This window comes from Pygocentrus nattereri, chromosome 2 (assembly GCF_015220715.1).
Source record: "Pygocentrus nattereri isolate fPygNat1 chromosome 2, fPygNat1.pri, whole genome shotgun sequence".
In the NCBI taxonomy this organism is placed as follows: Eukaryota; Metazoa; Chordata; class Actinopteri; order Characiformes; family Serrasalmidae; genus Pygocentrus; species Pygocentrus nattereri.
The window spans coordinates 27,772,178-27,800,039 of record NC_051212.1 but is presented as its reverse complement, the minus strand read 5'-3'; the positions used below and the strand labels follow the sequence as shown (position 1 = coordinate 27,800,039).

General features: G+C 39.8%; 1 protein-coding gene across 1 annotated transcript in view; it reads right to left on the bottom strand.

Annotated features, from left to right (window-relative positions):
* Positions 1-2,020: 2,020 nt before the first annotated feature.
* Positions 2,021-27,862, bottom strand: part of si:ch73-211e3.1 (mastermind-like protein 2) — a 93,703-nt gene continuing 67,861 nt past the window's right edge. Inside the window, exons 3-5 of the mRNA XM_017709940.2 lie at positions 5,237-5,368; positions 4,820-4,892; positions 2,021-4,433 (exon numbers count right to left, since the gene is read on the bottom strand). Of these exons, the coding sequence (XP_017565429.1) occupies positions 3,400-4,433; positions 4,820-4,892; positions 5,237-5,368 (1,239 nt within the window). The 3' untranslated portion in view covers positions 2,021-3,399. The remainder of the gene's footprint in view (positions 4,434-4,819; positions 4,893-5,236; positions 5,369-27,862) is intronic.

The following is a 27,862-nucleotide window of genomic DNA, read 5'->3' as shown; positions in this document are numbered from 1 at the left end:
TCATCTCCCATCTAACATAATGGCATAGAGATAATCAACTGCAGTTAGACGGTTCAGAGACAAAGGAGATGATTACTGGCACACCAAAGTTACCATCGGGGGGTAGATGTGGAGGTGGTAGACTGTTTTGAGTACCTTGGACTCAATCTGGACAATCAAATCAGCTCTGACCAGCATCTAATGGACCTTTACATGAGACGTCAGCAGAGACTTTCTGTCATTAGAAAGTTAAAGGCACTACATGTAGCACCTTTACGCCTCCTGCTCATCTGTAGAAGCATAATTGACCTATCAGGCTGTTCTGTTCCACCTTTTTCTGTACAATGTTAAAAGTGTTAAACGTCTCACCCATCACAAATTTTGCCTCAAAGATCACAGACCTCCGCAGACACAACTTGTCAAGCCTATAGAATGAAGATATTTTAAAACAGGATCTTACAAGAACTTGATCATCCACTACACTTCTTTCTTCACCTTACTTCCATCAGGCCAGAGATACAGAGCATTAGCATGTAAAAAGGCCATTTTGCAAAAGGTTTTGCACCTTCAGCAATATCAGCCTTTAACAAGCTACCCTGCTGAAATGAATGTTCTACAGCGACTGCTTTTAAGGGAAGTAACAGATACACAGGCCTAATGTTGGTGCTTCATGGGTGGGGTTTTTTGGTGTGAAAGTAGAGGAGGTAGTGGATAGGGCAAGATGGAGGCAGATGATCCACTGTGGCGACCCCTAAAGGGAACGGCCGAAAGATGGAGAAGACTTATGTTTTATGTCTGGATGAATGTGTCATTTCTAATGTCTGATTTCTGTTTGTCCCAACACGGGGGACGACTGGCACAGACTGAACAGATTTCCTCTTTGAGGAGTCTAATGTAGGATATAATGTCATTTAATTTAATCTAATCTAATCTACAGGCATCATGCGGCTACCCATTCTTTTACCTGTACTTTGTGCGCTATGCAAACAGTAACCTCCAGTAAATTGCTAAACTCGTTAAGCAGCAAGTTTCTACCAGCTAGCATGCTAAACTAAAGTCGTCGGAGCAGGTGAGATACTCCTCATTTCAGGAATTTTACGGTGCTATTTGAATGTCGCAGCCCAGGGGTGGAGAGCGGGGGAGGTTTAGCAAGCTAAATCCCAAGCAACAGCTTTAGGACAAACAGGATCCTGTTAAAACAGGATTGCCCCATTCTGGATTTTTCCTGGATTTTGGTTGTCTGTCCTGGAAAAAAATGAACTTTATTCCCGAACACAAAAATGTCCTGGAATTTCCTTTTTTTCAAATGTTGCCATGAACTGAAGTTTAAATTTCAAATGTGCTTAATTGTTTCAGATTAACGCCAACATAGGGACAATTATTTCAGAAAGGTTTACTTGTTGTTGGTTACATGTTTAGGCACTAATCAGCACTGTAATGCAATATACAATGGTCAAATGAAATGCTTTGTTGATAAATAAGAGAACACATCATCTACAGGGAACAAACTTAAATGTGGCATTTTACTGCAAATTTTAGTGCACAATTTCTATTGATATACTGACTTGAAAACAATCTAAAATGTGCCATAACGTTTGTACAGACCACATTTATTTATTTCCAATATGTTTAATCCACTGCGATGGACTGGCAACCTGTAAAGGGTGTATCCTGCCTTCAGCCCAATGACTGCTGGGATAGGCTCCAGCACCCCCCCGCGACCCTGACAGAGAAGCGGCTTAGAAAATGGATGGATGGATGTTTAATCCAGCATAAACAGTAAATTATGTAGTAATATGTTCAGTGTGTTCTATGTAGTGGAGAAAATAAACAAAACATATCATTTGACCAGCAGTGCCCAAAGATTTGCATACTGTAAACAGTTATTATATTACATTGTGAGCATAGCTATCTGTCCAATTCATTTAAAAATTAAGCCATTGATTAAGGCTCCAGGAATTTTACAGGCCTGCGGTGGCCACCCTAAGGTGAAAATACATACAAGAGTAAGAAACAGAAGAATTTAAGACCACAAGCAGTGTTTTTGCATTTATACAGTTTATTGTCCAATCTAAAAAATAACGAGACAAAATAGAATAATCACAGAGAAAGCACAAATTAGAATGGCTTAAACTTCATGCCCTTAGCTAAGAGATCATGAACAAAGGGAAACCCAGGACTCTGGCACAAAAAGACTTGGGAAGTACTGTATGCAGTTAAGAGGTGACTGTGACACCATGTTACATAATAGATGGCAATACAGTTTAAATGCCAAATTTATGCTATAGTTTCAGTGTAAAGTTTACACAGACATTAAGATGTAGAAATGGGTGATGTGTAGGTATTTGCCTCTAAAGATTTTAAATCCTCATGTGACCCCTTTCCCATGCAATGTCCCCACATAGAACAGATAGCGATGTCTAGTGCAAAACGCATTGGAAATATAGATTTAAAAAAAACAATTAGGGGACCATTGAACCTTTGTAGTGCACAACTGACCACTACACAAAATAAAATAAAATAAAATAAAAATGTGGGCCAGATTGGAGTACCAGGAGTCCAGTTATGTCAAAACCATAACAAATATTTCAACATTGTAATACATAGTATTACTGCAAAAACTAACCATACTGTCTTGCATATTACAAATTACAATAGAGTTTCCAAGTTCAATTGAATTTTGTTTATTTTTACAGCATTGTTTTTTCTTCTTTGATATACTAGTTATTTTGATAATTATTTACAAGGGAAATCTAAAGAATGTATTTGCACAAAAGAAGTATAAATATGGGTACTTCTCTTTTATATATGTTACAGTTTATGAAAACATATTTTACAAAATAGTTTACCATGTACATTATTAAGCCCCTTTTGAAATACCGTCAAAACAGATCATGAGAGAAATTAGAACAGTTTGTTTCCACAGTGACAATCAGGCCACCAGGCCACTATATGCTTTTCTTTATGTGATGCTACCGAGTGAAATGCATCAGGTTATTACATTTCATGAATGAATGCCCTCATTTGTTTTGCTATTATAACACTGGTTTCAGCTCATTACACAGTGTTCAAGCTTGGTGGAGCCACATTATTAAGACCGTTCACAAAAACAGAGCGTTTGGAGAGAAGCCTTTGAGCAGTCATTGACGTGAGAACATTTAAGGACTTCCCACACAGCTTACCAGGTGCTGACATTTAATTGAATGCATTTCTGTGGCACTGCTTGGTGACTTTACACTGCAAGATCTTAAAGGGCCAGCACAGATCTGAGGGAGCAGCGCCTTTAGAGGCCATGTGGCAGTGTATGATTCCAACCCACCCTGTCTCATTACTACAGTATAGCCAAGACAGGCTGGGGTTGGAACTTTCTGGAACCACAAGTTCCTAGCTGTCTCACCTTACATGATTTCCTGGCCTTCTCTATGAGTTATGTTCAAGGTATTCATCAATCATGTTGAGATTGTTGAGCCAGTCATCATTGGAACCCACTAAAGTGTCTATGAAGTCAATCTCGCCTCGTCCTCCTGCACCTCCTCCTCCACCGACAGGTCCTTGAGGCCCTACAACCATAGTTCCATTGCTCTGGTGCTGGGGAGGATAGTCATAGGGGGGCAGTTTATGACCTGGATTGTGTCCAGGGTTGTAGCCCTGGGCAGGGGTATGCTTGCCCACCGAGGCAACAGGGTAGCTTGGGGGAGCCATGCCATGAGATGGGTGCATCATGGCTGGAGCTCCAGGACCCTTCATGACTCCCATGGTGGACAGGGCACCTCGCATTCTCAGGTTCTGCTGGGCCATAGAAGGAAGAGGTTGCCCAGAGGGTAACTTTTGGATCTGTCTGCCAACCAAGCTTGAAGATATCGGGTTTGGTGGAGGCCGAGCACCAGGAAAATTAGCCGAAATCCCTGTCATGCCCGGACGCTGAGGGAACTGAGGTGCCCCACACCCTGGAGGAGCTGCCCCACTGGGGAATGAGTGCTGGTGGTTCAAAGGTTCCATGTGTGGATGTGTTCCCTGTTGGTTCTGCCACAATGAGGCCTGTGACTGTTGCTGAGAGGTGAACATCATACGTGGAGGTAGAGCACTACCCTGATGCAATGCTTGCCTAAGGTGGTTGGTTGGCACTGGACCCCCCGCCAAGCTTGGTCCGGCCATCCCTGGCCGTGCTACAACATGTCCTGGGTGGGTAGGCTGCCTTGGAAGCCCACCCACTCCCATCATGCTCTGGTTTGGGTGCATGGGCATCCCCAAGTCTTGTGAAGGATGGTAGAATGGTGGCTTGGAGCCAGTCCCACCTATGTAAGGTCCAACATGGCCCACTTGAGAGTGGGATCCAGGAGGAAGACCCATGCGGTTGGATGGTAAAGGGCCACTGTGGGCCACCATGGAAGGGTTGGGCTGCTGGGGGGTGCTCATAGGGTAACCACTACACTCAGATATTGTTCGACCTGGACCTACGAGAGAAAATGAAAAAGCATAAGAAAATCAATTTGTTATCATCACAACATTAATCTCAAAACATCCTGGAAGCTGATCAATATTTCCACTGATGGGACTTCTTTCTCATTTCAAAAGCCCAAATTTATGTAAATAACCATCCTTAATCTTGACCTCAAAATAAGCTTGAGCTTGAGTGACACATCCCCTATAGGGATTCCTTTCTGAATTCAAGTGACAAATTTAAATAAACAACTGACCTAAATTTTTTACCTCAATACATACTCAAAAATTAAGTGACATATCCACTTCTGAGACTTCTTTCCCATTTCAAACACACGACTGTAAGCAAACAATGTAATTAGCAGACAGTCGTATTAATGTGAGTGTGCAATATCACTACCTTGAAATGGCGCCACCTGCTGGCACTCTGGCATCTGTCCCCCATTCATTTGCTCCATCTGCCTTTGCTTTTCCTGCATTAGACATAAGATATTACCAACACAGCCCAAAAACATCAGCGCAGCAGACAAAGCGATCATTATCAAGTCTGCAAAAGACAGTCATGGCAAAAAAACTCAGTAGCAGACTCTTCCAAATGCTTGTTTTCCCTCCAGTAATCCTATCAGCCATCACCATCTTTGAACTTCTCTCAGAATATTCTTTTATTTATGATTCCTGAGTGATGCAATACTCAAACACACCCCAAAACAGGTGGACATGATTTATCAAACACTACTTGAAGTAAAATAATAAAGTCAGTGGTTACAAATGTAGTAAGCCTTTGTTTTTGTTCCAGTGATGGGGCTTTTGTCCTGACCTGCTGCTGGAGCTGTTTTCTCATTAGCTGAGTCTTCAGTAGCATGTTGTAGTTGCTGGCTTGTCCTGGACGAGGCCCTGCACCAGGGTCCTGAAGATGTGGCACCATCCCTACACTCTGTTCCTGAGAGAGCTGGAGAGAAAGAGAAAGAGAGAGAGAGAGAGAGAGAAAGAGAGCAAGAGAGAGAGAGAGAGAGAGAGAGAGAGAGAGAGAGTTAAGTCACATTCCATTTCCAAACTTGGTTATCATTACCCCAAGAGGGAATCATCTGATAAAGACTAACATAGGCATGCTTGGTTGGCAGAATCCCAATGCAGTGTCCATTATATTTAAGTATAATTATCTCATACTTTCATATCTCTCATGTTAAATCTAGAGTAAGTAACACAGTAACCAATTACAAGATCTGCTTATGGCCCTGTTCTTGCCCTTACACAACACCTCAAGACATGCCAGTGAGATGTAGCATAGCCCCCTTCTCCCAGCTGCTAGGGTCATAAATATCTGTAAATAACCACAGAAGATTTGAAGCAAACCCATGTTTCCCAGGACAGCAGACAGTTGTTTGTCTTGGCTCTGCTTGAATACGCCCCTCCTATCTCCCATCCTAACCATGCATTCCCATATTCTGATTCCCATAGCGGGAATGCTCTCCTTACTCCGCTCTAGGCTGATACTCTCTGAGGCCGATCTGTGGTCAGCTAACTACACTCACACCTTTGAACAATTACAACAACAACAATAAACTAGTAATCTCAGAACAGTAATTAGTTTATCCAGGCTCCACCCACAACTGCTGAGAGGTTGGACAAGCTTAATGGAATGTTAGCAAAAATCAAAACCTTGGCAAATTATAGTGGCTTTTGTTGTGTAATCAAGCCAATGTTTAACAAAGTTGAGTAACTGAGCTAACTTGGTTAATGCTAATTAAAATGTTAGGATAGACTGAGTGAGTTAAGTTGTGTAATCAGGTTAGCGTTTAAAGCGTTTAATTAATAATTTATCATTTTGAATGCGTTAAAAAGTCACACTTAGGATAGAAAGGATTTTTTGGTTGTGTAATCAAGCTAAGATTAGCATGGTGGCAAATTTATTGTTATTTCCAATTGGCCTAGCTTTCATTGGCTACAACAACATAGCGGAGCTCAGTAACATAGCATTTTTCAAAATTAATTCAGTAGTCAACATACAGCAATTGCTGTACATTGTAGTTGTCCAATGAAACATTTGCGTGTTTTGACAGTGTTGTACACTATAATCTCTTATTTGGTTCAATGGGACTTTTGTTAAGTTGTCCAACTTCACAATAACTGCTAAGAATTTGTGGGCGAAGCATGAATAGATCAATTCTCACTTCCATGTTAAGAATGAGACAAGCACCATCTGATTTGAATGTGATATGAACACTACAATCCTGTTAATAAATCTTGATATGGAGTAAAGAAGACTGAAGAACGGCTGTGATGGTTCAACAATCTCGAATGTCCATTCATTAGTGCACAGCACATGCTGAAAGTCTAAGTATGTTCCATTACCAAAAACAAAGAAACCACATACATAGCCTGGATAGAGACGCCACACTACCAAACACGAGAATGTGAGTTAGCAGCAGCAGAGCAGACCTGTGTCTGATCTTTGGTATGCAGGGTGCTGAAATGGTTCTCCTTACGGAGGGGTGTGTGTGTGTGTGTGTGTGTGTGTTTGTATGTGCGTGAGGGGGAGTGCTTGTAGTGCTGCTTTGCTGTGGAAATGAATGGCTTGTCTGCAGCACCACTGTTGGTAATGGGTATTGATCCTATGTCTGACTCCTGGCCATATGTAGCTCGAGCAAAGAGCGAATAAATACTGCTGTTATTAGAATGACTGCCTACACTTTCAAGCACATAAAGGAGTGACTTTTGATGGCTGCTTACAATTATTTATTTAGCTAAATTGCAAAACAATGTTATACCAGGCTGAAATGAGTTCTGCTACATCAGAGACAGAGCCAATAAAATAGGTAAGGTGGTTTAGTGTGGTGGTGAGGACGGCTCTGCTAAAATGATGCGATTTATTTCTTCACTGACACTAGATGGCACATGCGCCTTCGCTAACAAATCCAGAGCACACCTCAGCCCACTTGCCCCTTCAAGAGCTCAGAAACCCAGTTTTTTAAACGTAGTCTGAGGAGTGGGGCTTTCTATCAAACATTTGGCTTTCAGAGGATTACATTCCTGCATTCTGGTGACTTTTGAATGTATGGCATGTCACCAAGTTATAAGCTATCAGTAAATGTATTTAATGTTGAACGGTTAATATTGAAAAAAGTAAAGCTATAGGTACACAGGCTGTCAAATCAAAATCAAAGGTGCAACAATATCCTAATGATCTAACTGTGTACTTGTAACTGTTTCAACTTTATTACTGTAAATATTGGAACAACTTTAAAGCTGCACTGATTGATTTTTTTTTATTTAAACTAAAACCCTCTAAACCTGATATGGTAATGTTAAAGTCTGAAGTGTAGGGTCAATTTTCTAAAGAGTTTTTCATACATCGTTATGTATTAGTGTCACATGCACTTGAAAAGAAGGTCCAGCTTGATGTTTAGGCCTCAAATGCATCTTCTGCTGAAGATATAGGTACATTTTTCATTCTTACATTGTACAAACAATGTAAATGTACCCACAAAGGTACAACAATGGTTTTAAGGTCCAATTGTGAACCTTAAATACGTTTTTCCCAGGGATGTATTCGTACGTTTTCATAACCTAATGTTTAAAACAGAACAATGAACTAAAAAGTTTGGAGACGAGACGGGGTATGGAGTCAATACAACACAAAACAATACAAATGTACCATAATCCATTGAAATATAATTACTTACTACCTTGAGGGTACCACCCCAGTGACAAGTGGGGTACTGCCTATGTGACAGTTTCATACCTTTATTTCTGAGAGTGTAGATAATTCACTCACATCCATGGAAGACACATCCTTCATTAAGTTTTGATTGAGTTCTCTTGCCATGCTACAAAATGTTCTGCCTTACATTGTGCGCACATCTCCAAATCACCAAACTTTATGTAGTGAAACTTCTCTTATAAAAACAACATAAAAAGCCTCAAGAGTCAAGATAGAGTTTATGGAGTGGATGCAGCATAAAACTACAAGTGGAATAGAATATATAAAAATTATTTTGCCTAACTAAAGTTACAGAAGGCGTCCCAGTGACCGTGCTTGTACCCTGAAAGGTACAGGTTTATTTTCGGAGAGTGGAGAAGTATAAGGGTTAGCAAGTACTGGAGGTGTGAGAAGTGTTTTGTGTTGCTCAAATGTATGTGGTATCGTCCAATGTATGTGTTGTAAACCTGTGGGCTGGTGTGTGTTATCTGAGCTGCTCTCGTCCTTCACTGTTCTTTCATTTGTCTCTGTCGCTCCTGATCACCCACTGCACCGCTCTACACAGGGTTGTCCAAATCAAACAGCCACCAGCTTAACCAAACATGGCCCTTGCTTTGTCAGTGTAACCTGTTGTTACTTCAGATATGACCGATAACTAGTCATCTAGTTCCAAGAACTTTTCTTTGCTGTTTTTATTTATCTGGGTATTGATAATACCAGATTTGTGAGGAAGCATATCTATTTCAAATACCTGCCTTCTTTTACCACCATTTCTCTTTTTGTGTGTAACCTCATTTTGTTCTGTTGGTTCAGTATTTGGACTGCTTTGCTGATGCTCACACATCTCAGGTTTGAGATTTTACCATTTCTATTTTAGATCAAAAAGATTCCAATAAGGCAAAGTATATTGCCTAAAGAACTTCAATTCCTGTGCTGATAGAGGCTGGACAGCCTCAGAAGTTCCACTGCAGTTCTACAGGGATCTTCCTACTGAAGGAGTGTTTTTTTAACCTTACGCCTTTTTACTCCTACTCAAGTTGTTTTTGGTAGCAACTTGTATTTTATATTTTGGAAATGCTGGCATGCCTGAGGATCGAATATTATTACAAAGTTACATTCAGCAGACGTACTGGATCAGTTCGTTTATTTGAATACCATTATAGATAAAGCTCAGCTCTAATGTGTCAAGATGCAAAATTTAAGACACTTCATACACAACAAGGTTGGTAGCGTTCATATGTGGTACAATTTTATATACATCAAAGTAAAATGGGTTATATTGTGGTCAATAAAGCACAAGATTTAATGACAGATGCAACACAGCCTGACATTATACTCATAAAAATATAAGCTTTCTGATTTTTAAATATTCTTACATTTTTTAATACTCCATTCTTTTAAATATTCTTTAGAGAACCATCCAATAAAAGGTCCTTGTGAACCAAATATGGTTCTTCTTGAGCACATATGGGCTTGGCCTGGAAGATCCCCAGTTTGACACGCCTGTTCTAGAACCCTTTTTGGTGCCTGGATTTTCCTGAACATGTATTTTCAGACTTCCAAACCATCAACTGTACATTTATGCAAAAATCTGAATCTGACGTTCAATTATTGAATTTTTGTTCACAATGGCCATTAAGCCCAAGTTATACATTTTTCAGGAGATATTTCTAAATATCTTAAATATAATATATTCCTCTTGCATAATGAAGAGGAAATTTAAAGGAAAATAAGTGGAAAAAAAGCAGATTTTTAAAAACTTTTTTTGATGAAAAAGAAAATATTCAGAACATATGAAAATATTCATCCTGAGATGAATATTTCCAGAGAACATCCTGAGAACATCCTGAGAACCTCCTAACATCCATGCAACACATGATAGACCAGAAAAGCTCTCCCCAACAGATAGGCGGTACTTAAAGACAGGAGAAAAAAGCAAGTTCTATTCTTGAATCAGATCTGACGGATATTTCTGTCCATCCTTCCACTATGAGAAGACAACACTATGAGTCTGAAAGGATATGTAGCTGTAAAGAAGCTGTTGAGGAAACAGACGAAAAAGAAGAACAAAACTGCACTAGAACAAGGACAATGGACAAAGGAGAAATGGAAAGTACAACCAACTTCTGTGACTGAACTTGGAGGTGTGGGAAAATATCCCTGCAGATTTGTTTGAAAAACTGAACGTAACTCTTCTAAAAGGAATGAAAGCTGTAAAAACGTCAAAGGGTGCACTGAAAAAACGTGTTATTACATTTACTTGTCGAGGCTTCTATGTTATTTTCTTTTAAATATAAATGTTTTCTGTTTTTGTCCTGATTCTGAGAAGCAACTAACGTGTACTTAATCCCCATTTTGACTGGAAATGAAATAAATGGTGGTCTCTGACTTTTGCACAGTACTCTACATACTTTCCATATGTATAGGTATTGAAATGTAAGGAACTGCCTGACATCGTACGTAATTGATATGCTACTGCAATATATGATGCCTGCAAGCTAACGTGAGGCGCACAGAACTAAGGAGTGAGAGAGCTGCTTCTGCTAGCAGAGGAAGCTTTGGTTCATTGACCATGCTGTGATTAGCAGATGAAATGGGATGGCATGCATATTCCATGATAGCGTTAGAGTGAAATAATGTTTAGCTGGTTATTCTTAGCTGTTGAAAAATGAATGCTAAATGGATTGAAGGAAGCTGCGCTGTTTTACACTAAGATGACTTATGATGCTCCAATACTGGAGTAGAAAAATCCTGACCCCCCCGCCTCCCCAGTCTCCCCCACCTTCTCTTTCTCATGACACTGGCAACCATGGATAGCTCCTGCCTCAAGTAACACATGCACACTGAGATGGGGAGAGAGCTTGCATTCAAATAATACTTGCAGTCTAACCCCTCCCCTGTTCTGTTTTATGCATAGCAGTGAGTTTTTCATTCAGCTCGCATTCAGGGTGCGTTTAATAGGTTAGATATCACGGCGGAGGTTATCAATTGTGTTCTCTGGCAAACACAAACAACCGTGGCGGAGTGTGTATGAAAGAGGAACAAAGGGAGAGATAGCCCCCCCCCCCATGGCATCCACTAGAGCGGAGAGAATCTTCAATTTTAGCTGTATCTCTTTCTCAGAGCCGTGATCTCAGCAGCACATTTCCCTGACGTTCACCAATTGCTGCCCATCAATACAGTATCGACAACTAGTTATAATGGCAAGCACATTAAGTCAAGTGTAATATTACAGTGTAGAATGTGAACGCCTTAAGCAACTTCATCTGCTCTGACCTAGTCTAATGCATTCAGTATTTCACAGTGATGAGTCTTAATACAGATATGCATAAAATGGTCAAAGGTTTGTGGACACCCACTCATGCAACGTTTTTTTCTGAAATCAAGGGTGTTTATAGAGTTTGTCTGCCTTTGCTACAGTAACAGTCTTTACTCTTTAATAGTACTTGGTGGAGCCCCATCACTCCAGAGGATGCAGAATGAGGAGTAGTGGAACTGTGTTCTCAATCATTCCAGAGGACACAGTTTCACTACTCCTGAGAATGCAGTTCCACTACTCCACAGCCGAGTGCTGGGAGGCATTATACCCCCCAACATTTGACACTAGCCATGGTGACCTTAGGCTCATTTAGTGTTTGATCAGCAATGCCTGTCTATGCCAGGATATTTAATTACGTTCTTCTCATTTCTTTACATTAAACGAGAAATAGTCATAAGTGCAAAACCTGATCCTGTCAATACAAACAGTAAATTGAATGAACTAAATACATGAATAAATACACAATTACACATTACATTTGAATGATATAGCAAAACATCAATACATCAAACTGCTAGACTTCTAAGGGCTCAAGTGCAAGCTTATTTTAGTTATTAATCTTAAGACTTTTAAGAAAGTTTGCTATTAAATTATAAATAATTCAGTAAATACTATCAATTATACAGTAACTACTATGAAACTAATATGTAAGTGATGTAGTTTTGTGAGTGACTGACTGAAATGTGCATCCACATATGAGCCCTTAGAGGTTAAAAGATTAAGTACACTCAACTATTCAATTTGGCCAAATCTGTTGTTACAGAAAGCAGTCCTGCTACATTTGTATGCCTGTTGGCTGCTGAAGGCATTTTAATGTCATGTAACCCTGACCTTGTGTGTTTGACCTTGCTGCTGGCGGTCAGTAATGTGCAGATGCACCTCTCCTCACGTCATCGCCACAGAGAGAGGGCTGAGGACAGACCGTAATTACAGCCAACATATGCAGCTGATTGAGTGAAAAGGCTTAATGGACCCATTGAGATGACCATTCAAGCCTGACAAATTTCTCTTTCTGAGAAGAGCCTTTTTTCATATTCACACTCTGCTGTATGGGCTGAGCCTTTGTGCTGGTAATCAAACATCCTGCACATTGCGGATCATGTTGACAAAGAAAAAAAAAAAAGGACTGCTCATATGAAGTGTGTATATTGTCATTGTTATTTTAAAACCCTGCAACTCTATTTTTTTATATTCATTTTCACACCATTTAACACAAGACACTACAGGCAGAAATGACTGTTTTGGTCTTATTAGTCATTTTTAAGATTTCTGGATGAACCGCGTCTATAAGAGGTCTTCTCTTGAACTGTATTGATGCAGATGTGTTTGACTATATATTCCAAAAGTTAGCAGACTTAATGTAGACTTAGCCCTGCCCACACTCTGCACAACCACATCATGTAACATAACTCAATATACAAAAATATCACATAAAAAAGTATATTTCCTTTGTACTAACAGGCTCAGTAATGCAGATCTGAGGCCCATTCTTAAAATATTAGCTTTTTTCAAAATCACCTTTTTTGACATTCAGAAATCTCTGATTTTAGAATACCTGCCTTCATTACATGTTATATATTTAACCCTATTGTGATTGGATTCATGCTAGATTTTATAATACAAAATTACCTGAAAATTATTTTATAATAACAGCGGGTAACATCCTGCCTTGTCTTTCCTTGTTTGTGTCTGGCTGTGTGTTCCATGTGTTTATGTAAGCCATGTGCTTTTGTTGTTTTTCTGGTCTTTGTCTCCTCCCTGCACTGGCTTCTTGTTATCTGTCTCACCTGTCTGTAGCTTCACCCTCTCATTAGCCCCATGTGCTTCTGGTTTGTTCTATGTGTATTTATACCATTGCCTGGTGTTTTGTTTTCTCTGGCCCTGTTTTGGTTATTTCTCATTTGTTATCCAGTGAACTTCATATTCCTTTTGTCTTTTGTTTTCTTTCCATCTTCTATCTTAATTATTTTGCCGTAAGTGTTCTTTATTTGTCACTTTTGTAGATTAATTTCCTTGTTCCGTGTTTTCAATAAATCAAAGGACTTGCAAATGTGTAGTGTTTTCTTGATTAAACAATTTTCTAATATTAGTCATAGCTAGATTCATGCTAGATATTGTTCAACATGAAATATGTTCGGTCCCCAGTGCCGGCAGTACATGACTGAGGTATCCTTGAGCAAGACACCTAACCCCCAACTGCTCATTGGGATTGCAAACAATCCCAATGAGCCCATTTACATGTAGTGTCACATCTTAAAAAATAGCTTTTCCATTGTGTGAACATTTCATAATGAAGAGACCAACAGAAATGATCCACAATTTTTGGTAGACAATCTTCTTACATTAACTTCTATTAAATATATCTTTTTATAAAGGTATTTTTTTATTTTATAGTAAAGCTACCATTTCAGAGATACCAGGTTTTGTTATGACAGTGACAATATGCATGTCTGTCACATTTGCACAGTCTGCACTATCCACACACACACATACACACACACACACACACACACACATACACACACACACACACACATACACACACACACTGACAGGGAAGCCAGCATTTTCAAACAGAAGCCAAGACAAAGTTTAACTGTCATCACCATCTTCCTAACAGACAGTGATGGAGCTGAGATGAGAAAAGAAGAGTGAGATATATATATAAACAATGTGCAACTCTATGTAACTCTTGCTCCAAGCCAGGAACCAGAAAGAGAGAGACAAGGTAAGACAGAGGTAAAAAGAGATGAAGAGAGGTCAGAGATGGAAAACGTAAGGGGCTATGAAAGTGAATAGAAGAGAGAGAACATGAGTAAAGAGAAAGGAGAGTTAGAGGCAGAGTGTAGAGAGAGAAAGTGGGACAAAGTACTGTAGTGAACTGCACTGTGTGTGTGTGTGTGTGTGTGTGTGTGTGTGTGTGTGTGTGGAGTTGGCGTGCATCCAGCTGTCAGAGCTCAGGCAGACACTAAGCACTCTGATCGCCATGGCGAACAGCTTTTATCTCCACAGTAACCAAGTTTAATGGAGTGATGGCTGGACGAGAGTCTGAAATGATAACCAGCAATACAGACAAACTACTAAAGCTAATAACCACTGACCTCTCCTGTAGCTTTAGGAAATGTGTGTCTTTGTTTTCTCACAGTTTTTGGACAAACCAATCCATTCTTTTCAAGATACTTTTAGTTTCTCAGAGAAGTCTGCAGGGATATTTTTCTCATCTCCAAAGTTCAGTCCCAGAAGTTATATTTTCTGCTTCTCAGGATCGAAGAAATCCAAACACATTCTGTGATGTTGAGGTCTGGACTCTGGGGTGGACAGTTCATTGTTTTGAGAACAGCAGCTTCTTTGTTTGACTTACAATTTTTATTACATTTTGTCTATTTCCTTTTCTTAGTAAGGGCTTCTTGACAGCTACATATCCTTTCCGACTTATAGTGTTGGGTTGTCTTCTCACAGTGGAAGGATGGACAGAAACACCTGTGGATTTTTCAGATCTGAATCAAGCGTAGAACTTGATTTTCTCCTCACTCTCAAACAAAAAAGCTTCAAACGCTGTTTATCTGATGATGACATTATTGTGGTTGTTATTTTTATTGTCTTTAAAAAAGAATACCTTATATCTAATCTCCTCAGAAATATCTCCTGAAAAACACTGGTCTTTAATGGACATATCGACTGAATATTTTAACTAAATAAATGAGGGGTGGTCTCTGACTTTGCACAGTACTGGATGTAGTAGTTTGTAGACACTGTTTTAATAAGTATATTCCACTTTCATTTGCAGCCACTGCTGGCTGACACAGCTCTTCAGTAGTGTACATACAGCTTGTATAGAATGGGATGCTCTGGAACAGCTGCAATGAGCCTAAGGACAACATGCCCAGTGCCAAGTGTTGGCTAACTAATCATCCAGCATTGGTTTCTGACCTCCCTAATGCTTTTGAGTCTAAACGCAATCAAACACAGCAATGTTCCATCATGTAGTGTAAAGCCTTCCCAGAACAGTAGAGATTGTTAGCACAGCAAAGAGGGACAAGTAATAACTCTCAAGTAATAACCTCGATTTCAGAAGAAACACTAGATGATCAGGTGTGGAGAGACTTTTTGGTATATAGTGTATGAACTTATCTGTGTTTGGACTAATATATAAAAAACTATATATATATATATATATATATACTGCCCTGCGATGGACTGGCGACCTGTCCAGGGTGTATACTGCCTTCCGCCCGAAGACTGCTGGGATAGGCTCCAGCACCCCCCCGCGACCCTGACGGAGAAGCGGCTTAGAAAATGGATGGATGGATGGATGGATGGATGTATATATATATATATATATCTATGTGTGTGTATATGTGTGTGTGTGTGTGTTTACTGTCACTGCTAATGACCAGAATAAGGACATTTAATTAGTGAATGATACTTTGCTTGAACACAGTGTGTGTGTGTGTGTATGTGTGTGTGTGTGTGTGTGTGTGTGTGTATGTGTGTGAGTGAAAGGAAGGGGAGCATGTCGTTGGGCGTGAGAGGATGTTAATGAATATGACGCCTGACCTACTTCCACAACAACACACATCAACTAACCCCCCTTCCCTTCTCTCTCTCTCTCTCTCTCTGCCAGTAAGACTCGCCGTCTATGTGGTCTGTAGTTGGCAGTCTATGCCATCCTTTATGCCAACCATCTTCTGCTGCCCTACCATGTTCTATACACACACACACACACGTTGTTTGTGATTTACAGATAGACAGAATAAACATTTCTTTCAGAAGAAATTGACAAATTCAAGTAAAACTGAAATTGCCTGTAACCTCTTTTGAAAAGCAACAAAGAAGAAAGGAGTATAGAAAGGGGAGAGAGAGAGAGAATGAGAGAGAGAGAGAGAGAGAGAGAGAGAGAGAGGAATTCTCTCGTTCTCCTCGCCAGCTCCTCCAGTCTCGTGGCTTTGAAGCCTCCTAACTATCCTGGGACCCTTTGAAATACCGCTTCAAATTCCCAGACACACACAAACGCACACACACGCACACACATGCGCGCACACACATACACACACACACACACAAACACCTCCCCTCACTGCAACAGTGCCAGACTCATGTTTATACAGGGGAGAAAGATTCACACACATGCGTACTTACATCCACCACACACAAATATGCTAACACATTACAAAACATACTCAATAAACTACATCTCTCTCTTTTTGATCTCTCTTATCTTTCCTTTTCTTTCTTTCTCTTTATCCCTCTCTTTCTCCATCTCTTCTCTTTCTTTATCTTTTTTCTTTATTCTTTCTTTCTTTCTCTTCTACCTGTTTTGCTTTCTCTCTCCTTCTTGCTTCCTTTCTTCCTCTTTTCTCTCTCTATCTTTTCTTTTCTCTCTCTCTCTCTCTCTCTCTCTCTCTCTCTCTCTCTCTCTCTCTCTCTCTCTCTCTCTCTCTCTCTCTCTCTCTCTCCCTCCCTCCCTGGTCACACCTGGTCTGAAAGGCAGTGTTATAGGGACAGTGTTGGTGCCAGGCCAGTGTTAACTTGGCAGTGCTGTGCGTTTATTCACCATTCATTCCGGCTACAGCTGCGCTCTGTCTCCACAGCCTAGCACCACACACACACACACACACACACACACACACACACACACACACACACACAAGTGATCAAAACTCAAACCCTGTACACTCATATCATCAGTCCAGTCTGAACAATAATACCATTAGCAGCACCTTCATCCTATTAGCCAGGCTTTGCCAGCTCAGGCTTAACAGAGCATTCTGTAAAGCACTGATTAACAGCACTGAAAAAATAAAAAGCTCTGGCATTTACACTGTAGAGATCAGTTTACTCTAATGTATCAGTTTAGCACAACTTGCTAACTTGCTACTGATCTAACCATCATAAAACATAGTTCTGCTTCAAAACTGTCTTGTGACTGGCTGAGATGCTCTATAAACACTGTAAAATAACTGATATATACACACACATGACTGCACACATCAACAGCTCAATACAAGTGTTCAAATCGAGTTCAGTTCAGTCCAGTCTAATCCAGCTCAGAGTGGTCTGAAGTGAAATGCTCCATTCAAGAGAAGCATACAGGGTCAGAATAGTCCAAGGTGGTGGTGATACGAACCAGACAACCAGTATTTATTGCCTCTAAGAGCTGCCTCTGAGAATGCTGCTCCACAAAAAACAATTACATCTTGTTAAACTTTTTAGACACAATAGTTTTGAAACCTAATTAATAAACTGATTAAAGAACTATGCTAACTATTAGATGGAAGAAATGTTAATGACTATTATTAACAATAGCATATTCAGTTATTTACTGAACACTGATATACTTTATCATACTGTGTTTTGGTGTTGTTCTGCACTGTGCCCAACTCCCTAAATAGAGGTAAAATCACTGTAGCCTCTTGTGGCTTATTGCTTTATTTTATCCTGTGCTGGATGCTGGTTTGTTTGTGTTTGTCCTAAATAGACCCCTCCATCACCCTGGAAGCGTATCTGTGTATCTCTTCACCATCTGTATTCCTCCCCCTCTCCTCAGGGCAAGGTCAGTGGGGACAGGCTGTGTCCAGCCGTGCTGAAACACAAAGACCACAGACGCACACACAGCCTACACTGGCTGACCTCACTGATTGATTACAGTGAGCTATGATGCTCGCTTTTTTCATGTTTTAGCATCATTATTCTTGATCTGCTCCCTCAAACTCTCCCCCAAAACTCTCTCTCTCTCTCTCCCTCTCTCTCTCTCTCTCTCTCTGCTCCCTCACATGAGTAACATTAAAGGCAGAATACTCTGTCTTTCCTCTATCTCTCTCATTTTGAGCAAATCCACTGCCCTTCATTCTGTCCTCACTCTGCTGCTGGACTCATACACGGTCAGTCTGCCTTTGTCTTCGAGCGTGACTACCTTCAGGCGAGAGTGTGAGCCCAATTCCCACGAAGCCCTCCTGAGGGTCTGAATATGTTGCAGTAGTGTGTGTGTGTGTGTGTGTGCGTGTGTTTGTGTGTGTGTGTGTGTGTATAATAGTGCCACACAATATGGACAAAATTCCACATTACAGTTATACTGTGTAATATATAATATATTCTGATTATATTTACAGCATTTAGCAGACACTCTTATCCAGAGCGACTTACAAGAAGTGCTTTGTCAATCTAGAGAAAGTATCTTTGCTCGTTACCAGTAGCTTAGAGAGAAAGACAGTCCTGAGCTCAGATACTGCTAGAAACAAGATGTCACTGCAGACACCAAGAGAAAAAGAAACAGAGTTGAATGCAGAACTCTGTGCCATTCAATGCAATACAATAACAAAGAATACAATAAACTACAATAAACTATGTACATCATTACATACAGTGAGTGCTGATATGCCTGTGATATACAATATTTTACTACTACTATTTTTTGCAAAACAAGCCGACACACAATACCAGGAGATCAGGAGAAACACTGATCATTAACTCCCTTTTTATGAGTAAATGAGTTTAATGTGATATGTAAACGCTGTTATAAGCCGCATTCCAAAGCCTAGGCTGCAGCCGAGGGGGGACAGGTCCTTGGTAGTACTGTCCTATAAAGACTCCTCCTTAGCAGCCTTTAGGTCACACAAATGGAACAGTCCTAACGAGGCTGCATGGGGACGTCACCAGAGCAGAGTGAATGTTCATATGTAGTAAGATAAACTACATCTACACAAATACTTACTAAATAAAATACCATAAATACATTTTACACTTTATATGGTCATGAAGAGAAATTTAAGGGCGTGAACTTTTTAAAGTTTAAAGTTTTAAAACAAACTTGGCTCCGACGGCTTCGTTTTCTGTCATTTTCATGGTGCAGTTTTTTTTCCTTTGCGTTTTTCATGCGCAGAGAACTGTGGGTATGGGCTAAAGGTCTGGAAGGATACATCTGTTGCATCCTTGACCATCGGCGACAACTTCCTTATTACTCAACTGATTTTCACCAAATTTGTTGGGTTGCAATCCTCAAACACAGATTAATGTAGTGTGCACAGACTGCTGTCTGTAGCTTTTATTTCTTTAATAACTGATTGCGCTAATTAGCTGTCTGGGCCAGCAGAAAAGTATTCCGTCTGCACCTGACATAAAAAACTGAATTTTGCGCGAGTAGAAACATAATCTCACACATATCAGCAAATCCATCAATGTGTGAATCACTTCTAATCTTAATACACATAAAAATGAAATAAACCCACCAAAACACAGTAAGAAGGATGAAGCTAAAGTTGGCTTCCTATTTCCAGTTTTAAATGGTGCAGCAGTCACTTAAGATAATTTGAACAAGATCCATTATATAATCCTATTGCACTTTCTGAGTACAATTTGGGACATTATCTGTCTTATACTGCCGCTCTGTAAAGGTTCTGGATGCAAGTCTAGCAGAGATGCTGACTGCCCCAAAATGGTGCGCTGGTGGCATGCCTGGCTGGACCCAATGCGGCATCTAGGTATGTATGCCTACATGTGTAACTTGCAATGTCACGAAAACAAGCTTTAGTTCCACCCACTCGGACCAGACGTTTTTTTGAATGAGGCACAGTGCAGGCCAGCCAATAAGAAAAGTGTTCCTTGGCATGTATCAGTCTTAAAGAAAAAAACATTAAGAAAAACAGCCTGTTAAATTGTGAGAGGGGTTGGAAAATGGTCTTGTAAAAATGAATCATGATATTTTCATTACATAGACCCACATAAACATTATAAGTGGACATTAGGGGGAAAATAAAATGCAATAAACGTGTAGAATTTTGGCCCTTTAACATTATTTTACTAATGCTTTACAGTGGAATGTGCATGCCAGTCCACCAGATGTGCAGCTTCTCAATGTCCATATCATTTATTTAATCTCTCTCTCTCTCTCTCTCTCTCTCTCTCTCTCTCTCACACACACACACACACACACACATATATAAACACAGTTTCACACATTCACATATGCACATATTTGCTTAGTATCACAGGAGAGTTTAATATTCTGAGACAAGTAGAGAACATGTTACACACCAGCACACACACTGAGGAGCTCTGTCTCACTCCTGTGAACACAACCACACTAGAAAACAGCATCAATAGAACAGCTGACAGAAACACATATGCTTGAAATGCTAAGTGTTACAGTGTAATCGTGTTATCATACAGAGGATTTATTAGGCTAGGAAGTGCTGGAGTGAATGGGCGAGTTTTAAGGACATGAACACTCTCTCCTTCCTCCACTTCTGTGATGCTATCAGTAAGCAGAGCTGAATGCTTATTAATAATATATAATACATTTATTCAACAGTCCTATATGAGCGCAAGAGAGAGAGTTTTAAAAACACTTTTTTTACAGCATGGTGGTCTGCTCTCAATCCCCCTCTGGCTCTCACTCTGCAAGAACTATCAACAGCACTCCAGCACTTCCTTCCTCCAGACACTCAGTGTGTGTGTGTGTGTGTGTGTGTGTGAGGGGGCTGAACAGTCTGAGCAATAGCTACTCCAAGAGAACATTCACACACACACACACACACACACACACACACACACACACACACACACACACACACACACACACACACACACAAGCATATAAACAAAAAGAAGTCAGAGGTGCAGATTTGAAGCTGCTGATAAAGGATGTAAATAGAATGTAAATGTGGAACTCATTAATAATGTAATTATTAGTGGTGTCAAAGTTATTACGTTGGTAATGTTTTACAATTACAAATTAGAATTGCAACTAATTTTCAACAAGATTATCCAATTTTGATTGATCTTCTCATCATTTACAGTTCCAGTCTGAAGCTCAGTGCTATATTTTGTTATGACTGTAGGATCACCTTCAAATACAGCTTTTAAATGGCAAGTTATTTTCAACTACTTCCATACTGTGAAACTGTTTATCTCCCAAGTCTCTCGATGTTTATCAGTCTGAATAATCATTTGCTGTGGCAATATATATCAATAATATGCTACTATTCTAGATGCTAAGATGAATCATGAATATATTTACAATAATATGATACACAACTGAACAGTTTCTTTCCAAAATGCTGTAAATATATTTATTACAATTTTGCATATAACATTTTTGATAAAAATAAAAAGCTGATGTATAAAAGAAAACATGTCTTATTTCTCTATAAAATGGTTAACAAATGGTTTACAGTGCTTTCTTTCATTATTATTATTATTATTATTGATGTTCTTCTTCTGCTTCTTCTGCTCATCAACATTACTTAGATTACACTGTACTTAGTGGTCTCAGTGGTGTATGAAATGTAAGATTCTACATTTCAATAAAACATTGAGTACTCTCTAATCTACACATACACATAAGTAATCATCATCTCATTCCATTAAATCAACTACAGACACGCAACCCCCATCCTTTCTCGCCCTCTCTCTCTCTCTCTCTTTCACATACACACTTACTTTCTGTTTCCTTGGTCATTATGTGCCTCTTCTATTATTTATCTCTCTCTTCTTTCCTCTCTAACTCCCCCACTCCCTCTCTTCCCCCACTGTCACGAATACACACACACACACACACACACACACACACACACACACACACACACACACTCAAGCAGATCGTGAGGAAGTGTGTTGGGATTACAGCTGTCAGAACAGATCACCTCTTCAGACTCCTCACACACTCTGTGTGTACCTCAGGGTGGGCTGGTACAGCAGGGTCTACGCTTCAGCAGGCGTCTATGTGTATGCGTGTTCCGGTGTGGATTTGACCATGCCATCTTTAGCAGCTGCCTTGCACAGTCTACAGTTAAAACCACTGACCGCTGGCCCGGCTACTGACAGCTAATCTGCAAAACGTGGTGAGGGATAATATACACTGAGCGTCCATTCTACACAAGGAGGGTCCACGTACCGTTTCCCTTTCTTTTTGGAAGCAGAGCAGTTCTGATGTGGTATGAAACACTGTTGAAGTTTCAAAGTGAATCTTCAACCCAGTTCATTCCTGGAAACAAAGCTGTTCTCAATTCAACATGGCTATGGTTGTGATGTCAGAGCCAGGGGACACATTTATATATGGCAGCCTACAGCATTTTAGCCACGCATTCATGCTGAAGTGATAAAGAGTGTTGTTCTTGCACAGAGTCTGTAGCAGAACTATGACAGTTTAGAACATAAAAGCACGCAAACATTTTACATATATAAAATGCAAGAAAATCATAGAAATATATATTTATATAAAATAACAATTACCTAAAATGGATGAAAACATAAGTGTATGTGTTGCTTTGTTCCAGATGCTCTCGTTAGTTTGCTGCCATAGGAAGGAAGCTGGATAAAAAGCTGACTCTGTTGTAGGTGTGTATTCCTTTTCCATAGGCAGCAGATTTAGCAGGCACACACATCTCGGCATGACACCACCGGCTAATTAGGGAGAGAAGACGAAGAAATCCTACTCCCCTCCGTTTAGAAAAAAAGAAGAAAAGACCACAGCCTGCCCTGTGGCTACAATAGCTCCAACATACCTAATCTCTCTCCTCTCTATTGCTCCTTCTGCAATAAAGCTTTAAAAATCTATCCATCTGCTTGGAGTGGATGATTTTCACTTTCTGTCTCTACCCCATCCTCCCTTCCTTTCACTGCTTTCTCCTCCATTGTTAATTTTGTAAAGCATAGTAATCCTGCCTGATTTAGGTTAAATCTGGGGGTTACAAACATCTCTCTCTCTCTCTCTCTCTCTCTCTCTCTCTCTCTCTCTCTCTCTCTCTCTCTCTAATTGTGTAGTGTTGTATACAGCAGACGTTTGGTTGCTCTTTTCAGCAGCACACACATGCTTTCATTTGGTAAATTGGTTGGAGAGATTTTGCATGCTGAGGTTTAAGGTTTGGCGCCCATGGGGCGAGATGACTGGAGAGAGAGAGAGAGAGAGAGAGAGAGAGACAGGGAGAGGATTAGGACTGACAGATGTCAAAACACATAAACACATATCACACTCCATCCTTGTTACACTTTCACAGGCTTTTTTTGCAAAAAGGATGCTTGAGTGTTAACTACAGTATCTTACTACGTTCATTTAACATCTCTATCTCCTTCTGTCTCTCTCGTTTTCTATGTAGTTCAGTTCAACTGAATTAAATTTAATTCAAGTCATTTCAATCCAGTTCAGTTCATACAGCTCAGATAATTCAGTTCCATTACACTGATAAAAATCAGATGTCAGCTTAACTCAAAATATTATAGCAACTTATTACATTGGCTTTTCTTGAGTTGACTCAAGTCAAAAGTGCTCTTAATTACATAGTTCTGTCTCTCAGTTATGTACATAAAGTATATATAGTCTTTATTTTCATTTCTCCACTACTCAGGACTCTTTCCTTAGCAGACTGTTTTTTCCTCTTGGTTATGCACTTGTGGATGGCATTGGTATTGATGAATTCACAACCATCTGTTGGGGTGATGGCTTAGTCTACTGCACCACTTGGGAACACATGAAACAATAAGTGTCCACAAGTGTCTAATACACAGTAAAAAAATATGTGTTGCTTTAACTGAGGAGTGGCATAGTCCTATATCCCATATCCCAGCAATGCCACAACTGTCTATGTCTGGAAGCCTAAATGGAAAAAATGCCAAATGGGTGATAGAGAGAGTTCCACCTAGTAGGGAGATATAAAATAATGCAAATTCAGTTTTCTTTATCTAACTGAGATGCAAACCTAGAACCATTAGCTGGGAGAATTTTTGATTCAACTAAGAAGTTTGAATTCCTCTGGTGTCCTCAAGGGGAGTCAACTCAACCCATGTAATCAGTTACTGTATCATTGTAAGTTGAGCTGACTTCTCATTTTTCACAGTGTAATTATACTCCGTTGAATTTCTATTTAATTCTATTCTATTCTATTCTGTTTAATTCACTTTGTTACATTAAATTCAATTAAATGCAATACAATTTATTGAGCTTTATAGTAAAATAAAGTCCTAAAACATCTAGAACATTTCAAGATTTAAGTACAAAAAGTTAAAAAAAATTGTTTAAATCAACAAAGAGAGAAAAGCAATTTATACTCAGAATCAAATTCAACAAGAAAATTACATTTCTCTTCCTCTCTCTCTCTCTGTCTCTCTCTTTTGCTCTTCTATCCCATTATTGTATTATCTACTTTTATTGGGAAGCAGAAAACACAGATCTAAAGTGTTCAGTAAACACTCAGAGACAATGTGAACTCATTAGAACTCTCACACTGAATACAGTAATTCAGCCACTAAACAGGTCATTTAGAGCATTATGGTGATGATTAATAAACAGAGCATGTGTTTTCGTTGGACAATGACATGAGAGGCATTAAATAAATCAGTTTAAAATAGAGCGAATGTGTGATTTTTTTATGCTGGTTGGGAGCTCTTTAATTATGCATGGCCTACTTCTGTCCATATGCTCAGTGCTATAACAAGACTGAGAGAGAAATTAACACTCTTTGTGTGATTTCAGGTTGTGGAGTCTATCTGTCACTGTGGATCACACACACACACACACACAAGCTTTGTTCCAAAAGCTGTGAAAGGTGGTCCTTGGTTGTCCTGTAAGGGCTCATCTTTTGCATTACATAATGCAAACCAGAACTGTCTACCAAGGCCACCTTATTACATCATCAGAAAGGAGTCAGCACGCGAGATCTGATGGAGACAATACTGTTGATGTGAATGATCGTAAGTTGGCAGGCAAAGCACTCATGTGAATACTGTATTGTGGTGGGCACAAATGGTCCATATGTTATATTTTCATTTCCTTGCATTTATTTTTTATCTGAAGTCCACTTATGACATTTGTGTGGGCTTGTACAGCAGAAATAGCCGTAGATTCACTTCTACAGGAAAACTTCCAACATCTCTTTATTGCTTAGGCTGTCTTCGATATTGTATCTTTAAGATCAATATATGTAAATGACCTTGTTCTGATTGGCTGCCCTGTTTTGTGCTACATTCTTAAAGCTGTCTGGTCTTAAACATTTCTTATAACCTCAGCGTGAATGAGCGGGACTAAACTGCTGAAGGCCGAACAGGTGGATATTTTTAAATGTGTCTGGTTTTCTTGGTTTCACAAAAACAATGAATTCAAAACAGGCTGTTTTTGCAGCTTAGTTTTCTTTAGCAGATTGTTTGGACAGGGGAATAAATAATAATGAAACTTCAACTGTGTTTACATACTGCATTAAATTCTTTAATCTCAAATCTCAAACTCAGTTTTCCATCATATGGGCCCTCAATTAGGAATTACATGTTATCCTGCAGGCAACTCACTAACCGCAGGTGAATTTCATACTTTGTGTTCAATGTACATCCTCATAAATTTATAAAATAGTGTAGTGTGTACTTTAATATACTCTTACGGGCCTTTTTACAGTTGACGTGCAGTAGTTTATTTCATCTGCTGCCGTTTCTCATTTGAACTTTCTTCAGGTCAAGCACATGTGCAAAGAATCATGGGTGACAAAAGAGTTTCAATGATGCTGAGGTAGTGTTTTAGAGAGCTGTAATAATGCAGCTCAGCTGTACTGAACGGATCCTTCTGATTGGAACGGCATTCAATGATGCAGCAGTCTAGAAATGCAGCCCACCTGGACCGCAGTCTAGCATGTCGAACACAGCTACTGTCCTGTGATTGACTTCCACACCACAGCACACACCCCATGTCTCTCGGCCAACCAAAACACAGGACTGGTTTAACCACAGTCAGTGATGTCACTGTCCTAACTCCAACATTTAACCACCATGTTATGACTGAAACTCACTCAACACTGCACATCTCTCTCTCTCTCTCTCTCTCTCTCTCTCTCTCTCTCTCTCTCAACACTTGTTTTGTGCACAGCAGCCTTTCAGAACCATCGGGTTTAGGCTACAGAGAATATTGTCCATGTGTGTATGTCTGTATGTGTATGTGTGTATTTGTGTGTGTGCAGTGTGTTTTCTTAACAGCAAACATGACAGTCATGCTTCACAAAAACATATAATTTCCAAATTATTACATCTGTAGGACCACAGTTATTGCTGTGTGTGTGTCTGTGTGTGTTATTGACAGTGTGTGTGTGTGTGTGTGTACATAAAGGCTCTAAGTCATATAACACAGACACAACACACAGCATGTGCACCTAAACAGAAATGACAGGATGGGACAAAATCTATATCTTTAGTGTTCTCCTTAAGAACCTCTCTCTCTCTCTCTCCCTCTCCCTCTCTTTCTCTTCATCACACACACACATAAACACACATGCATGTACACACAGGCAAAGGCTAAATCATTCCCGAGCCATGCCAACCTCTGTACTCATTTTCAGCAAAAATGAACAACAATAAACTGAAAACACCTCATCTATACGTTGCCATCTCTCTCTCTCTCTCTCTCTCTCTCTCTCTCTCTCTGGCCTCAATCCATCTCCCTCTCTGCAGGAAGCCTGAGAAGAACCTTCAAAGTAACCAGTAAAGACAACAAGAAATTCATGTGTGCCAGACCAGAGGAATGAGAGAAAGTGAGAGAGACAGAGAGAGACAGAGAGAGAGAGAGAAACAGAGAGAAAGTGTGGGAAAAAGATAGAGAGAGAGAGAGAGATGTATTTTTATTTCTTATTTCTTCAATATTATTACCACTTAATATTAAGCACTTTGCTTGATATCACTTAGGCAACAGTTGCTAATTGTAATTCATGCCAATAAAGCTATTTGAAAATTAGAGACACAGGGAGAGAGATAGATAGAGATAGAGTGAGAGAAAGAGAGAGAGAGAGAGAGAGGGAGGGAGAGAGGGAGAGAGAGAAAGATGAAAACAAAGCAACACAGGTCCCATGAAGCCAAGAAGAGAAAAGACTGAATCAGCAGCAAATGCGCAACTTGCATATGTTATGTGCGTTTTCTGAAAATATCTGTGGATGTAAAGTGGAGGAGTGTGTGTGAGTGAGAGCGTTAAAGTGTGAAAGAGAAATATGTGTGTGTGTGTGTGTGTGTGTGTGTGTGTGTGTGTGTGTATGTGTGTGTGTGTGTGCTGGCTTCTGTCAGGAAAGTGCCGTCGTGCAGAACAAATGGAGGCAGCAGTAGAGCAATCTCAGCTCTGTAATGGATGGGCTCATAAGAATCAAGGACACACACACACACACACACACACAGATGAAAATATATTTCCTACTGTAAGCCAAAACAAGCACATCAGTAACACACAGATTATTTTTACATCAGAGTTGTGATCAGAGTTTGAAAAAAACAGACCAAACAATTGAAATTAGCTTAATCTTTAAAATTACTGCTATTGTACCTTTAAGACTGGTATACTTAAATGATCCCTCTTCTATTTGGCTTCCCTATACTGAATCTCATTCACAAGCAGTCTGGGCCAAAACTCACTTTATAACTTTAGTGCTACTGGACAAGGCTAAACATGGATACATGTGAATGTGTTTGTA